The sequence below is a fragment of the Cucurbita pepo genome, chromosome LG04 (assembly GCF_002806865.2).
Source record: "Cucurbita pepo subsp. pepo cultivar mu-cu-16 chromosome LG04, ASM280686v2, whole genome shotgun sequence".
Taxonomy (NCBI): domain Eukaryota; kingdom Viridiplantae; phylum Streptophyta; class Magnoliopsida; order Cucurbitales; family Cucurbitaceae; genus Cucurbita; species Cucurbita pepo.
This window is the reverse complement of record NC_036641.1, coordinates 4,431,427-4,447,297: the sequence shown is the minus strand read 5'-3', so window position 1 is coordinate 4,447,297 and position 15,871 is coordinate 4,431,427. Positions and strand designations below refer to the sequence as shown.

Genomic DNA, 15,871 nt, shown 5'->3' with positions numbered 1-15,871 from the left:
AAAGGTAAAAAAGTGGAATTTAGATAAAAAGTAAGCAATTTTTGGCAAATAAAAATGGCTTTATGAACCTCTTTATTTGCGTGAATTGAAAAGGACACTCAAGCAGCTTTGCTTACATTAAAATATTCTAATTATTTTTTTTTCCAAAAAATAAAAAATAACATTTATTAAAAAATAAATTAAATTGAACAAAAAGGAAATCGGACATTGAGCTCGGTTGAAATTATTTCAGGTTGGTCGAGTTGAACTAAAAAAAAAAACGAAAATCTAGCCAAATTTAGCCTTATTACATTTTTTTGTTGCCAAAATTCGAACATGGTAATACATCTGATTAGACCTATAAAACTGTAATGACCCAGGTCCACCGCTAGCAGATATTGTCCTCTTTGAGCTTTCCCTTCCGGGCTTCCCCTCAAGGCTTTAAAACGCATCTGCTAGGGGAAGGTTTTCATACACTTATAAATGGTGTTTTTGTTCTCCTCCCCAACCAATGTGGGATATCACAATCCACCCCCATTTGGGGCCCAGCGTCCTCGCTGGCACTCGTTCTTTTCTCCAATCGACGTGGGACCCCCTCCAAATCTACCATCTTTTGGAGCCCAACGTCCTTACTTGCACACCGTCTCGTGTCTACCCCCTTCGGGGAACAGCGAGAAGGCTGACACATCATCCAGTGTCTGGCTCTGATACCATTTGTAACGACCCAGGTAGGTCCACCGCTAGCCGATATTGTCCTCTTTGGGCTTCCCCCTCAAAGCTTTAAAACAGGGGAAGATTTCCACACCCTTTTAAAGGGTATTTTTGTTCTCCTCCCCAACCAACGTGGGACATCACAAAAACAATGAGAATTTGCATACAAATTTTCGACACAATGACTTCGATACTTAAATTTTCCACGAGAGTTCGATCGTAGCAAGAAAATTTTGAAATAAAGATAAACTTACCTTCTCGGGATCCTTTCAGGGTTTCGTCAACTCTTTTCAAATTAGGTTAAAAAGGTAACCAAAACGAACTTCATTAGACTCGCACGAATCAAAGGCATGCAAGACACGTTCACGTCATGAAGCCAACTAACCAAATTTGACTTCGACTCAAACTTGTCTCTTCTTCTCTATTCAGTGGTCTAACTCCTTCGGTTCATTCACCCATTTTTGTCCCGTACCGTATTACCCCCCCNTTGGAAACCCAATGTTCGGTTAATGTCAAATATTGCGTCGTCAAAAAGTTAAACCCCCGATGAACAGAAGATTTTTAAGAAACAAATGAAGAGTTCTAATGAGAAAATTGAAACGAAACCGAAATGCAGCAGCAACACCAATAACTAATCAAATAGAATTAACCCAAAGAGGGAAGAAAAGTAATCGAGTGATTTCCAACTTTCAAAAAGCCATAGAAACATGGATTAAAGGGGAAAAGTGTTCAAAACACAGACGGAAAACCTAGCAACATAAACGTGAAAACCCCACCAAACGTTATGGTTTTGAGCGCCAAATTTTACGCCGGCGGGCATTAGAAACAGAAAACGACTGTAAATAGGAGAGAAATTCAAAGAAAAAAAAAAAAAAAAGAGGGAAAAATAATTTAAAATATTTATTATATTATTTGGTTTATATATAAAACAAGAGAGCAGTCAAAATAAGGTAAAAAAATCCCATCCTCCAATAATAAAAAAAAAAAAAAAATATATATTTTTAAATTTAATATTTCCACGTATTTATTGGTAATATAATGTACGGAATTAATGAGAAATATAGAACGATCTGGGGGAGGATATTTCATATNATATATATATATATATATATATATATATATATATTAAAAGCTTAAATATTTTCTTTAAGAAATATGAAAGGATGAAAAAGAAGCATAATTTTCAAAAAAAAAATAATAATAATAATAAAATAATTATTAAACAGGACTTTAGGAATATTTAAATCTAANATTTATTTATAATAATAATAATAATAATAATAAAAAAAAATAATATAATAATATAATAATATAATAAATGTTTCTCTGCGCTCGCTATTCCCTCCATCTCCAGTTTCCCCGACGTTACGTCATTCACATTCACGAAGCTGACAGCGAAAGTCTTTCGCCCATTTTCTACCTCTTCCATTTCCTTTTCTTCACTTTCCCTTTTCACCTTCCAAATCTTTCTCTCTCTCTCTCTCTCTTTGATTTGTTCTTCTCCCATGGCGGACCGTGGATCTTACGGCCTGGCTCCTCGTCTAGGTTAGATTTCAATTCTCCCTCTCTATTTTGTTTCTTTTGGGTTTGCGCTGATTTTGAGCAGTTCTGTTACTGTTCGATTTTCTATGATTGATTTTGATGTGGGTGTTTGATTGGGAACATGGGGGTTGTTTTGCTTTTGTTTTGGGTGTGGGATTTTTGGGGTGTTTTTTGTTGAATGGAGGGTTGGGTGGGGATGAATCAGGGCGAATGTGATTCTGGGTTCTGGGTTTGTTTGGGAAATTATTGAGTGTTTTGAATCTTGAGCTCTGTTGCTGAAAAGGTCATTCTGTGTTCTTAGTTCTACTGTGCATGTTGCTTGAACTTGTTTTCTTTAGCTTTAGTTGAATCTTAATGAGTTTTCTTTTGCTTTTTTGATTCTTTTGTGTTCTTGGGTTGCTTGGGATTTTGATTTTCAATGGGTAGTTCAAGCAATCCTGTTTGGCATGAAGTATACGCTCTGTTTGTATATTCGACGGATTTTGTTAGTTAAATACCTTTTAGGGTCTGAATGATTACTTGAAGTGTTTCTGTGTAAAGTTAAGGCACGAATAATTCGAGAAATGTATTGTGCAAAAGCTTGGAGGAAAGTTTTGATTACCTTTTAATCAACTAATCCTTCTTGGACTTACTTCGAGGGAAGTTATAACGTTATTTGACGTTGCTTAATTCCTATTGAAAGTTGTGGTAGTTCATTGGTTTCAAGGGCCGTGCTAAATTTAATGGGGCGGTAAGTTTAAATTTCCCTGGATGTTCACAAAAAAGCCTCTTCAACAGGCATGAATTCAAAGGGGTATGATTACGCAACGTTGTGTCTAGATATTTGTGATGTCCCACATTGGTTGGGGAGGAGAGGAGAGCAAAACACTCTTTATAAGGGTGTGGAAACCTTCCCCTAGCAGATGCGTTTTAAAGCCTTGAGGGGAAGCCCGAAAGGGAAAGCCCAAAGAGGACAATATTTGCTAGCGGTGAATCTGGGCCGTTGTAATATTTTTGCCTAGAAACCAAGTAGACTGTCTATGACTACACGTAAGTTTATACGATGAGCATACAAAATTAAGAAGGTTCTTTTTTACTGCATTTTCTAACAAATATGGAGAACTACATTAATCCATCAGACCGTAAACTTTGCCAATAAAGGGATGATTAGTGAAATATTTGGCAAAAATTTGGAAATTGGTGTTCACTTGCACTATTTTGAATAAGAAATCTAGAACACCTACCACTAAATATAAGTAAAAAACTGACGAGTAATCTTAGATGTTCATAGTTTTCTTCATTTTCCACTGAGGATGCATCATTGAAGTGAAAAAACTAGGTTCAAGTTACCCTTTTGAACTTCAACACAAGTCCTCACAATTGTAAGGACTTAAGCTTTCCACAAGATATAGGATATGATTGTTTCTTTTCAAGGGATCTTTATGAACATCTTGACAGATTCTTCTATCTTTGGTTGCAAGCCAAAAACAGAAAAAACCTATGAAATCGATCAAATTGGTTGGTTTGAATTATAGTTGTCGGTCAGGTCAATTTTCTAAAATAAGAAATAAAAAGAAGTTGGTTCGTTTGTTTTGTATAGTTTTTGGGTGGTTTTGTTCAGTTTGATCTTGGCAATTTGGTGGTCGATTCATTTGGTGTAGGTTGAGTAGCTGATTCGGGTTTTAGGAAAACAATGTTAAGTTGGTTTTGACCAAAATTTCTCTTGAACTGATTGAACTCTTAATTAAATTCCTTTCTGCCCATGCATTTGGAAGATAAAATTGCTCACAAGTTCTTTGGCTTGATGCTTCTAAGATTTTGGAAACAAAAGGAATGCATGCAATGCTTACATTGCACTTAATAGCTGTCAATTGGAGCTATTTATTATTGTGATTGTCCTATTTCTTGATCAATTTCAATTGGAGATATCTTTTGTGAATTCCTTTGGATTCTAGTTTCAAAGTTGGCCTATCTTCCTTATCATATTTTTTAACGAGAAAACGCCTTATATCAAGTGGAATAAAGGATTATAAAAGGGCATATGTAAAAACAACCGGACATACGTAAGTACAGCCTACTAAAGGTTAGTTAGTTTCAAATAGCCGTTTGAAGCCATAGGTATTATTTTGTAAACTAGCTGTTGGAGGTTGCGGGTGGTTAGTTATATACTACGAACTATAGAATCAGTTTAAATACCATTCCTTGTGGTTTTGATTAATTGATGAATAAGAATTTTTCTTATTTGGTTTTACACACAAAGGATTTCAAATAATGATTCCATTGTAATGGAAAACAAACATCTCCAAAGGATGAAAGAAACTAACATCTCAGCATTTTTCTTTATTAGAGCCTTTTTTGGACCATATGGGGTGAAAGAAACAACCACGTTTTTTTTATGACAAGGAATGATCCTTTAAGAGCTGTCTCGATTCATTAGTTTTCTTGGCTGTCTCTTGGTGTAAAAATTACTCTTTCCTTAAGAATTATTCTATCTCTTATCTTACATCACATTGGAAACTTTTCTCTTTTTGTAATTATGAGGGCTTGGGTAATCTGCCTTTCTTCGTAATTTCATTATATCAATCACATTATTAGTCATTTTGCTCTTAGAAAACACCAAACTTCTTCATATAGTTTGGTTATCCCTTTTCAAAGTTGAAGCCAAGTTACTCTGGATTTATTTAATGAGTCTTTCCTTGTACTTTTTGGCTAGAAAAGAATGTTAAATCCTTTTTAGGAGAAATAAGATTGCATATTGATACGTGTTAACGTGTGCAAATACATATTTTGTGAGAAATATTTTAACCAACTTGTTCTTGTTGGATGTACACCTCGACCTTTTGAAAATGAATGTTCATGTCTTTTTAGGTTATATCTGTGTTCTTGCTTTTATCTCCATACTGCTCGAAGCTCTGAGTTGATCGTATACTTGCTCACAGTTGTGAGAACTCTGGTTCATTGAGTATTGCCTGCTATTAGACATTTGTAGTAGGCATAAATCGTAGTTTTAATACCTACCATTGCCCATCATTCCTACTTGCAAGCTATTGAATGCATGTAGTTTTCGGGTTTGTGAAGTGAACTACTGTTTTAATTTCTTCTTTCATGGCTGACATTGTTCATATTTGTGCAGACATCGATCAGTTATTGATAGAAGCAAGACATCGTTGGCTGCGTCCAGCTGAAATTTGTGAAATACTTCGTAACTATCCGAAGTTTCATATTGCTTCAGAGCCTCCAGAGAGACCATCAAGTATGATTTTCACAATCATTGCTATAAAATATTTAAATTATTTGAACTGATTGAAGTTTTCTTGAGGATCAGAGCATCCAGAGAGACCATCAAATATGATTTTTCACACTCATGACTATCAAAAAGTTAAATTATTTGATCTAACTGCTGAGGTTTCTTAATTATGGTCTTATATATTGTGTGCCTACCCGACCTTATAAGTTGTATAACTAACATGAGATGGTTAGATTCTATGATGAGAAATGGAGCCGTAATTTATCGCGTTCATCTCTTCTTCTCTTTATCTCACCAACTTAAAATTGTTAAACGAGTATTGTTCCATTTACCATTAATGCTAACATTACTTAGGTATTACTATTGCGGTTGACATGTACTTTTTACCTTTCAGGTGGGTCACTTTTTCTTTTTGATCGAAAGGTTCTGAGGTACTTCCGAAAGGATGGACACAAATGGAGGAAGAAGAAAGATGGCAAAACTGTAAAGGAAGCTCATGAGAAGCTGAAGGTAACTTACAGAAGGCACCATTTTCTTTATCTGGATTTTTGGTGTCTCTACAATTGTCATGATCTACGCCCTCACAAAAATAAGCTATTTAACTATTTTTTATTTATTTATTTTATATTGTTTTGATTTTTTCTTTCTTTACTACTCGATCTTTTGTTTCTTATTGTTAATTTTTCTTTATTACTCTTTTCAACAGAAACATTTAATTTATTATATAGTTTGGTAATTTTCTTTTAGCAATATTATTAGGTTGGAAGCATTGATGTACTGCACTGCTATTATGCCCATGGAGAAGAAAATGAGAACTTTCAAAGGCGCAGTTATTGGATGCTTGAAGAGTAAGTTTGATGCAGTTGTAAATCCTTTATAGCCTTTCCCTTTTACATCCTCATTATAATCTGCTTTATCTTTGGTTCTCATCTTCTTTAGATTAATTCTCAATTACTGACATCAGGTTGTACTTGATGGCCTTCATTTTGCATGTCTCTTGGAATTCTTCCTTCATTTTTGGTTTTTGTTGCCCTCTAAGCCTTGAGATAAGGAGACCATGGAGGTGTTAGACTTTCTTTTACTCCTTAGAGACTTTCGTGTAGGCATAGGAAGAAGAGACATTCGATTTTGGATCCTCATCACATTGTTTTTTTTTTTTTTTGTTTTTTTTCCTTCTTCCATCTCCTTTGTATCCCTTCCTCCCATTCAAGTGCCCCTTTGTTTCCCTTGCTTTGGAAGGTTATGATCTCTCAAAATGTCAAATTCTTGCGCACCCCTTTCTCTAACAAAAGGGTTAGTTTTGAAGCTGGAAGCTCTGCGATACTATAGCATTAGGGTGGCAAGTTTTGCACGAGAATGTCAATACCTTTAGTTGCAATCAAATTTCAGCATTCTTTCTTTTTCTTGGGTCTATGATGGTGTTTTCTTCGCAAAGATGTGCCAAATCTTGATCATGTCCTTTTTCCATTTTTCTCTTTCAATGTGGAACCATGTGTTGTAGGGTATTTGCCTTGTATATTTCTAAAGGCGGAAGACCCACCCTAGTACAAGCTACACTGTCCAACCACCCCACTTGCTACATGTCTTTATTCGAAATGCCATGAAAGATTATTAATAGACTATTTGCGAAAAAATGGCATACACCTTATCCGATGGAATATCATAAGCCTCCCAGCAGACTAGGGAGGACTTGGTCTATTTTTGATAAAGGAGAATAACAAAGATCTCCTTGCCAAATGGATATGGAGATATAATCATGAAGAAAACACCTTGGGGGAGAAAACTTCATTCTAGCCTTGCAGTATCCAACTCTATGTAGACTCTCTCATAGCAAAACAGCCACGATCAAAGAAACATGGAATAATGTCAACAACTTTTGGTACCTGAAACTTGGTAACAACCTAAAGGATAACAAAGCTAAGGAATGGGCCGATTTAAGCCTCGACCTCGCCTAGAAGCAGACTCATTAACATGGCTTCCTAGCATTGATGGGGTTTCTCTATAAAATCTTTAATGATGAACATTGAGAAAAAAGTAAAAGCAATAAACTCCATGCTAGCAAAGACAATATGGAAAGGAAATCACCCTAAAAAGGTGAAATTTTCCTTTCGAAAATATCACAAAGCCATTAGCATGGTGAATATCAAAAAAAGAAAAAAAAAAAAAAAGAAAAGAAAAAAGAATGCCCTTCATGACTATTTCCAAGCTGGTGTGCACTATACAAGAAAAACAATGAATCACAGAGCCATTTATTTATGCAATGCATATACGCTCGAAATTTCTAGAAGAGGTTTCTCTATGGTATCTCAACTTTCCTGAGAAGGTAAAGGATTTATTGGACTTGACCTTAATGTATCACCCTTTCACCAATGCAAAATCCTCGTCATGGAAAAATCTCACTATGGTTTTTTTTTGTTTTTGTGGAAAGAAAGAAAGAAATCAAAGAGTATTCACATCTCTTCGACAATGTTATTTACCACACTATATCTTGGTGTAAATTGTCTAATACATTTTCCTATAGTCATGCCTCCCTTCTTATAAATTGGGAAGTTTTATGGATAACGTATTTATTGTGAATTTCAATCATCAATAAAATTCTCTTATTAAAAAAAATTATAAATTTTGTTTTTATTAATAAATTTTCTTTTTCTAGGTGATTTTGTTTTCACCAGCTTGTTGCTTATTGCTTGTTGCAGGCATTTAATGCACATAGTTTTTGTCCACTACTTGGAAGTAAAGGTAATCTGGTGCTTTACTTGTTCGTTCTTTCTGCTTTTTAATTGTTATCATTTTGTCCACTACATGAAAATTTATTTTTTAATCTTTCGATTAGTATTTTTGTACAAGGATATGAGGTGATATGGTCCTAGTATGTTGGTTTTGGTTCAACTAGGATATGCTTTCTCTTCTTTCATTTTCCATTTTTGTGTGAAAAAACTAGCTTCCTTCTTTAGGCGGGAAACGCATAAAACACGCTAACAAAAGTATAACTCAACAGATTAAGGCAAGGTTTGAAGTTTAAGAAGAGGTCCAAATTTCCACTCTCTCATGTTGTTAAACTAAAAGAAATGTAAGATATATTGATTCATAGCGAGGCGTTAAGATGAACCAATCAAGTTGTTAAGGTGACGAAATGGCCAAAAGAATGCACACCCTTTGACTATTTTGATTCGATGAAAATCTAGATGTTTATAATAATTTTTGCTAAATATTAATTTGAATTGAATAGAATGATTTTTCTCCTATATACACCATAAAAGCACCTTGATAAATGTTTAGTGAGCTGAAACAAGTATTTCATGGATGAATGAAATATTTCGAAAGAGGGAAGATCTTTGTAGAGCCGAAAAATGTAGTTTCTTTTTGGGACGTCCTTTTTGGGGGTTGTTTTTTTTTCTCTACACCCTTGTATGTTCTTTCATCTCTCTCGATGAAAGTGGTTTGTTTAAAAAAAGACTGCCAATTTTGACTATTTTACTATTTCTACTATATAGGCTTTATAAACATTGAAGACAACTTTATAGAATTTGTCAATTCTATTAGGAACAATAGTAGTGATGTGAAAGATATCGTCTTCGAATTTTTGTTCTAGTGGCAATTGATAGGGGTGATGTTTTAAAATTACTTTTAATTAACTATTTTTTAAAAAATAATTAGATTATACAAATCCTGATCTGTATAATGTTTTTAATAAAAAATGGAGGCTTATACCTCATACCGCCTTGAGGCTTATGCTTCACCTCTTCAAGAACGAGGAAAAGCCTCGAGGCCGTCGTTAGTCTTCTAAACCATTGGACCCAACAGAAAAGACAAATGCCTTAAAACCCAATACAAAGTGTTCACCTACCAAGCAAACCTGTGAAACAAAGTATTTGACTTTCTTTGGGATTTTTAGCCTTTCACATCAAGGTAAAAGAGGTACTCTAGGAAACATAGCACTTTCGTTTTGACAAAGTTGTGTCGGACACTGATACATTCAGACATGCTCCGAACAGTTGTCTAACATGCGATACTGTATATCTTTTTTTGTTTGGAACATGTAATGGACACTTCTCCGACACATTGCAACCTTTCTTCTTAAGAAGCCCACTNAGCATGCTTATTCATACGCAACAATAACAAAGTACTAAAACAGACGAAACGAAGAAAAAAAAAAGGTAAAAAAAGAAAAAAGCCCAGCCCTTTATTTATTTTTATTACAATAATACTAACAAAACCAAAATTCTAATTGTATGATCAAATTTTAAATCAGGGTAATAGAACCAATATTGGAGCTGTTGTTGAGACAGATGAGGTTTCATCGAGTTCACAGAAGAGCAGTCCTATGAGTTCTAGCTATTCCAGCAGTCGTAATCAAGCAGCTTTTGAAAATGCAGATTCCCCCAGCCCAACCAGCACTGTGACATCGTCATATGAAGATGCTGATACTGGTATTTTCCTTCTCCTTGGTTATTTATTTCTTGCTTTTATGTATGGTCTCTAGGTCTTGAGGTTATTTTATTCAGTGCAAGAAAAATGTTAAATGCGTACTTTGTTCGTTGATCTTAGTTACCGATGTTTTTACTCTACATTTATTATGAAGGTTGCTACTTAAATTTGCAATTTTATGCAGAAGACACTTACCAAGAAACTTCAAGATTTCACTCATTTTCAACATCACCACTAGTGAACAATGGTCTTCTGGTGAATAAAAAAGAAGCTGGTGCATCAAATCTTTACTTTCCACATTCCTCTTCCAGTAAGCCCAGTTTAATTCTTTTCTTCGTAACTTATGTTACACTAGTAAACATATATAATTTTTTAATCAACTTCTCCCTGATAGAAGCCTTGACATTATTTGACGTCTCAAAATGTTGCCTTGTGTAATACTCCAGATAATGTTGAAGCTTGGCCATCGGCTCCTGCCGTGGAATATGTACCACAAGTTCAGAAAGATGGACTTAGTAGTGATGGTGGTACAGGTGTGATTGGTTCTCAGAAGACACTCACCTCTGCCTCGTGGGAAGAGATTTTTCAACAATGCACAACTGGATTTCAAACAGTACCTTCTCAGGTTTTAAACTCTTGGATTGAACCTTTATCTTCTGGAACTGTCCTTGGACAGGAGAATTCAATTCCTGGCAAGCTTTTAGCCGGTAATAGTGCTATTAAAGAGGACTTTAAGAGCTCACTGACAATGGCATCGACCTGTCAGGTATTTAGAAGTTTTTTTCATTTATATTTCTTTGTTCTTTAATCCTATCTGTATATCTGGTTAAAGAAAATATGTCAATCTGCATAGGCTTCAAACTTGTCCCAAGAAATCCCTAGGATTGGTTGGGCTTTGATAAAATAGATTGGGAGGTGAGGTTTAGTTGTGGAAGCTTACCTGTTATTATATTTTTTCTTCCTTGAACTGTACTTATAATTTAACGACTGTGTAGTGTTAAAGAGCTACTGCTTTGACTGTACTTGTACATTATCAAATGACTGTAATTGGATGTTACTTATCAGTGGTTCACTTATTCGCATATCTGTTCTGTTTACCCTCTAGATAACCGATTTCCCCTAGGATGAAGATATATTATTAAAAAATAATTAAAATTGGTGTAAAAAAAGATGAGTTGTTGAACAGTCCTTTGGCTCATTCTGGAGATAAACTTTATGAATGGAGTGACTCGCTCAAAATATTAAGCTGCTTCCAAAGTTTCAACCATTTTTTGGATCTAGGCTTGTATGAGCTGGTTGCGTTAGGGAAGGACCCTTCAATTCAAATGAATTTAATTCAATTATGCTCTGGAGATGGTTGTTTATAACGTTTTCTGGATTCAACTACAGGTTCCTTTTGAAGACAATACTTCATCCTTTTCAAAAGGGCACGTTGACCAGTTTCCAGATTTATATTCAGTTTATGATATCAATGGCAAGTTAACTGAGCAGAAATCTCATAATGCAACTTTTGGAAGTGGTCATGCTCATCCTAGCATAGAGAATAAGGAGCTTTTTTCAAAAAACTTCGAACCACAGTTCAATGAAGGAGAATTGTATTCTGCAACAAGGTTGAATTCTGAAAATGATATATCTAAAGAAGGTTCCATCAGCTATTCTTTGGCTTTGAAACAATCATTAGTAGATGGAGAGGAGAGTTTGAAGAAAGTCGACAGTTTCTCACGGTGGGTATCTAGAGAGCTTGTGGAAGTTGATGATTTGCACATGCATCCATCATCTGGCTTGTCTTGGAGCACTGTAGAATGTGGTGATATGGTGGATGATTCGTCATTAAGCCCTTCTCTTTCTGAAGACCAGCTTTTCAGTATAACAGACTTTTCTCCGAAGTCGACACTTCTAGATTTAGAAACCGAGGTAAAGAAATGTTTGAAAAAACTGAAAAAAAGTTACTGTGAATCAAGCTTGAGGGAAAAAAAAAAAACGTCTTTAAGTTTTCGAAATTTATTGGTTTCTGTCTCCATTTTTCTACAGTTTCTTATTTACTTGTCACTTTTTCCCCTCTAAATACGTGAGACATTGAAGATTTTGTTCCGAAAACTAAATTCTCTTTTTTCATTAAACCCAAACAGGTTGTGATTATAGGAAAGTTTCTGGGGAACAATCATGCCACAAAATGTTACTGGTCATGTATGTTTGGGGAAGTTGAGGTTCCTGCAGAGGTTTTGGCTGATGGGATTCTGTGCTGTCACGCACCACCACATAGTGTTGGGCAAGTCCCTTTTTATGTTACATGTTCCAACAGATTAGCTTGTAGCGAGGTGCGTGAATTTGATTACTTGGCAGACTCTGCTCACGATGTAGATGTTACCGATGTATATACCGCTGGTGCTACAGAAGAATTACATATGCATTTGCGGTTTGAGAGGTTACTATCCACTAGATCTTCAGATCCTCCAAATAATCTCTCAGAAGGTGCCTTGGAGAAACGGAACTTGATCAAAAAGCTCATCTCAATAAAAGAAGAAGAAGATTGTTATGGGGAAGAGCCAAATTCTCAGAATGATCAAAATCAGCATCAAAGCAAGGAATCTCTTTTTATAAAGCTGATGAAAGAAAAGCTGTACTCATGGCTTATACGTAAAGTAATTGAAGATGGAAAAGGTCCTAATATATTGGATGATAAGGGACAGGGATTAATTCATTTAGCTGCAGCTCTTGGCTATGATTGGGCAATCAGACCAATTGTAGCTACTGGAGTGAGTCTGAATTTTAGAGACGTTAATGGATGGACTGCTCTTCATTGGGCAGCATTCTATGGCAGGCAAGAACGTTTAAACTCTTGAATGAAAGCCCTTTCTTTCATGCTAATCAGACTCATTGATAGAGCTAAAAAGAATGCTTGCTTCCTATTTCTTTGAATATCAAAAAGCCTTTTTTTCCTCCCAAGTCACCATAAAAACTTAGGGTGCTAATCCTGGATTGTTTCATGCAGGGAGTTGACAGTTGGAACTCTTATAACTTTGGGCGCCGATCCTGGATTGCCGTCAGATCCATCTCCAGGCAATCCTTCGGGCACAACGCCTGCAGACCTTGCTTCTGTAAGGGGACAGAAGGGGATCGCTGGTTTTCTAGCGGAGTCGTCATTGACCAGCTACATCTCATCTGTATCAATGGCAGATACCAAAAAAGATGGTGTGCTAGACGCTTCAGAAGGGAAAGCTGTGTATACCGCTGCTGAACGGAAGGCAACACCAATAAATGATGGTTTTATGCCTGGTGATTTGTCCTTGAAGGATTCGTTGACTGCTGTCTGCAATGCTACTCAAGCTGCTGATCGTATACATCTGATGTTTCGAGTAAAGTCATTTCAGAGGAAGCAATTATCAGAGCGTGGACCTGATGAATTTGGATACTCAGATGATAGTGCTATTTCGTTTGTCGCTGCCAGGGCACGCAAGTCTCGACTAAGTAACAGCCCAGACCATGCTGCTGCAGTTCACATACAGAAAAAGTTCCGTGGTTGGAAAATGAGAAAAGAATTCTTGCTAATACGTCAAAGAATAGTGAAAATTCAGGTTTGCACTCTCCCATACTCATTTAATAAGCTCCATTATATTGAAGACGTGCTAGTGAATTATGAATATTTATTTAAAAAGTAGTTTTCTGATTCTTAATATTTGCTTGGTAGGAATTAATTTTAGAAAATAGAAAATCAAGGCAAAAATTGTACTGCTCTTTTTTACTCTCTTGATTTATGACTAAAGAACTTAACTTCCGTCTGCGACATAAAACCGAAAACTAACTACGAATGTCCATAATTGCAAGGCCATTGTGAGAGGACACCAGGTGAGGAAGCAATACAAAAAGATTGTCTGGTCGGTAGGAATATTAGACAAGATTATTTTGAGATGGAGACGGAAGGGGAGTGGTTTGCGAGGCTTCCGATCAGATACAGTTGCCAAGACTCCGCCCTCTGTGGTGATGGAACCACGTGAAGAGGACGACGAAGATTTTTTGAAGAAAGGAAGAAGACAGACTGAGGAAAGATTTCAAAAAGCACTTACTAGAGTCAAGTCCATGGCTCAATATCCTGAGGGACGGGACCAATACCGTAGGCTACTTACCGTGGTTCAAAAGTGCCGAGAAACCAAGGTATTGATATCTACCATCATTCATTATCAGAATCTAGTTTCTGTTTCGTTCTATGTATATAGTTGAGAATTCTATATCTGTCACTTATATCAGATTAAGAACCCTAACATAATAGTATTGGATTAAGTGGGTTGCTAAATAATTATCATCTTGCCTATCAACTTATGGCAATGTGTCAGATGGCACGTTGCTCGACTCCTTCGTGTTAATATTTGTGTATATGAGCTATTTGTTGGATAAATTTTAACTTCAATAGCGTATTATTCTCGAAGTTTAAGGGTTAATATGTTTAGTACTTGGGTTAACTTTCTTGTACTAACATATTCTGTAATGAAACTGATCATTGTATATTGATGAGTTGTTCTGTTTGCAAATATTGATCAGGTGAGTAATATAAGTATTACTAGTACTTCAGAAGAGATAATAGAAGGTGATGACATGATTGATATCGACTCACTGCTGGATGATGATGCTTTGATGTCTATGACATTTGATTGAGAAACTGGTGGTGTTATCAATCAGCCTACTGTGCTCTCATGCTCCTAACTTCAGCTTCTCCCTGTAAATACAACTCTCTAACTAATGTATGAGATTCAGGTCTTTATATTATGAACACTTACTGTTGGCTGTCTCCCAAAAGGGTATAGATTCTATAGGTCGTTAATAGGCTTACCTGATATCGTAATTTATGGAGAAGATCCCGACATTATGTCGATCGATTGAATTTGAACCGACTTTGTATATGGAAAGAACACTTAATACTGCTACATTCTGTATGTTTTAGTGTCATATTTTGAAGGTAATTTTGATGTTTGTTCGTATTGGTCACTTCATTTACTTTTCTACTCTTTGGTCTGTTGCGTATTGCTGTCAGCCTTACGATTTTAAGACGTGTCGGTTAGAGAGAGGTTTCCACATCCTTATAAAGAATGCTTTGTTTCTCTCTCCAACCGATGTGGGATATCACAATCTACCCTCGTTCGAGACCCAGCGTCCTCGTTGGTACTCGTTCCTCCAATCAATGTGGGATCTCACTTCTCCCTTCTTTTTTCCTTTTGGGATCAGCCTGTAAATGCTTATAAGTTTAGCCTCATGTTGCTGGGGTGGCTTATAACGTCGTGAACTTCTTGATGAACTTTTGTACATATCACTCTCTAGTTCGTTAATTGTCAATTTGACGGTTGAGTTGACTCACTACACTCTTTGTTTTGGCACAGTTACAGGGTTGTGTGCAAGTGTTTCCGACATACTTTATGTTGTTCATCACCTGTTAGTTCTTGGTATCGTATAAGTTCTGTGGGTCTTAAATGCATTGCTTTTGCTTTTACTATTCATAATGGGATCATCAACCAAGCTCAGAGGATGTTTGGAGTCTCATGATTGTTTATGAGTCATGGTTGGGAAACAATTGGTTGTTGAAGAACTGAATGTGGTTCAGGCTAATCTTGTCAATCTCTACATTTCTCATGCAGATTGAAGATATCAGAGATCAGGGGATTGTTTCCGGTAACAACTCCAAATTGGAGCAGTCTCAGACGTCAATGCCAGGTAAAGCAGTTTTAATGTTTCATCAGAAGATGTTCATTTTGTGCTTCACCTCATGCTCTTGATTATGCCTAGGCAAACTTGGTTTGAAAACATACTCGTTATTAAAATGTTCGAGAATGTTTTGCTTTGAACTCTAGAATATTTGTCGTCAAAAGCTTTCAAATGCTCCTAACGGGCCAAAGCGGATAATATTTGCTAGTGGTGGGCTTGAGCTGTTACAAATGGTATCAATGTCAGACACCGAGCGGTGTGCCAGCGAGGATGCTGGGCTCCTAAGGGGATGGA

The 15,871-nt window shown here is 36.1% G+C and overlaps 1 protein-coding gene across 3 annotated transcripts; it reads left to right on the top strand.

The window, feature by feature from the left end:
* The first annotated feature begins 2,029 nt into the window (after positions 1–2,029).
* LOC111793071 (calmodulin-binding transcription activator 2-like) lies at positions 2,030–14,866 on the top strand. 3 transcript variants are annotated; one of them, XM_023674784.1, is made up of 13 exons: positions 2,030–2,235; positions 5,345–5,464; positions 5,853–5,968; positions 6,218–6,306; positions 8,155–8,197; positions 9,711–9,888; positions 10,074–10,196; positions 10,333–10,652; positions 11,276–11,800; positions 12,016–12,707; positions 12,879–13,461; positions 13,712–14,038; positions 14,423–14,866. In XM_023674784.1, the coding sequence occupies exons 1-13, from the start codon at positions 2,196–2,198 to the stop codon at positions 14,534–14,536; spliced, it is 3,270 nt and encodes a 1,089-aa protein (XP_023530552.1). In that variant the 5' UTR covers positions 2,030–2,195; the 3' UTR covers positions 14,537–14,866. The 3 variants fall into 3 exon arrangements, with proteins under 3 accessions (XP_023530552.1, XP_023530551.1, XP_023530553.1); XM_023674783.1 differs by having other exon boundaries at positions 10,071–10,196; XM_023674785.1 differs by lacking the exons at positions 2,030–2,235; positions 5,345–5,464 and having other exon boundaries at positions 5,879–5,968; positions 6,206–6,306; positions 8,112–8,197; positions 10,071–10,196.
* The last annotated feature ends 1,005 nt before the right edge of the window (positions 14,867–15,871 follow it).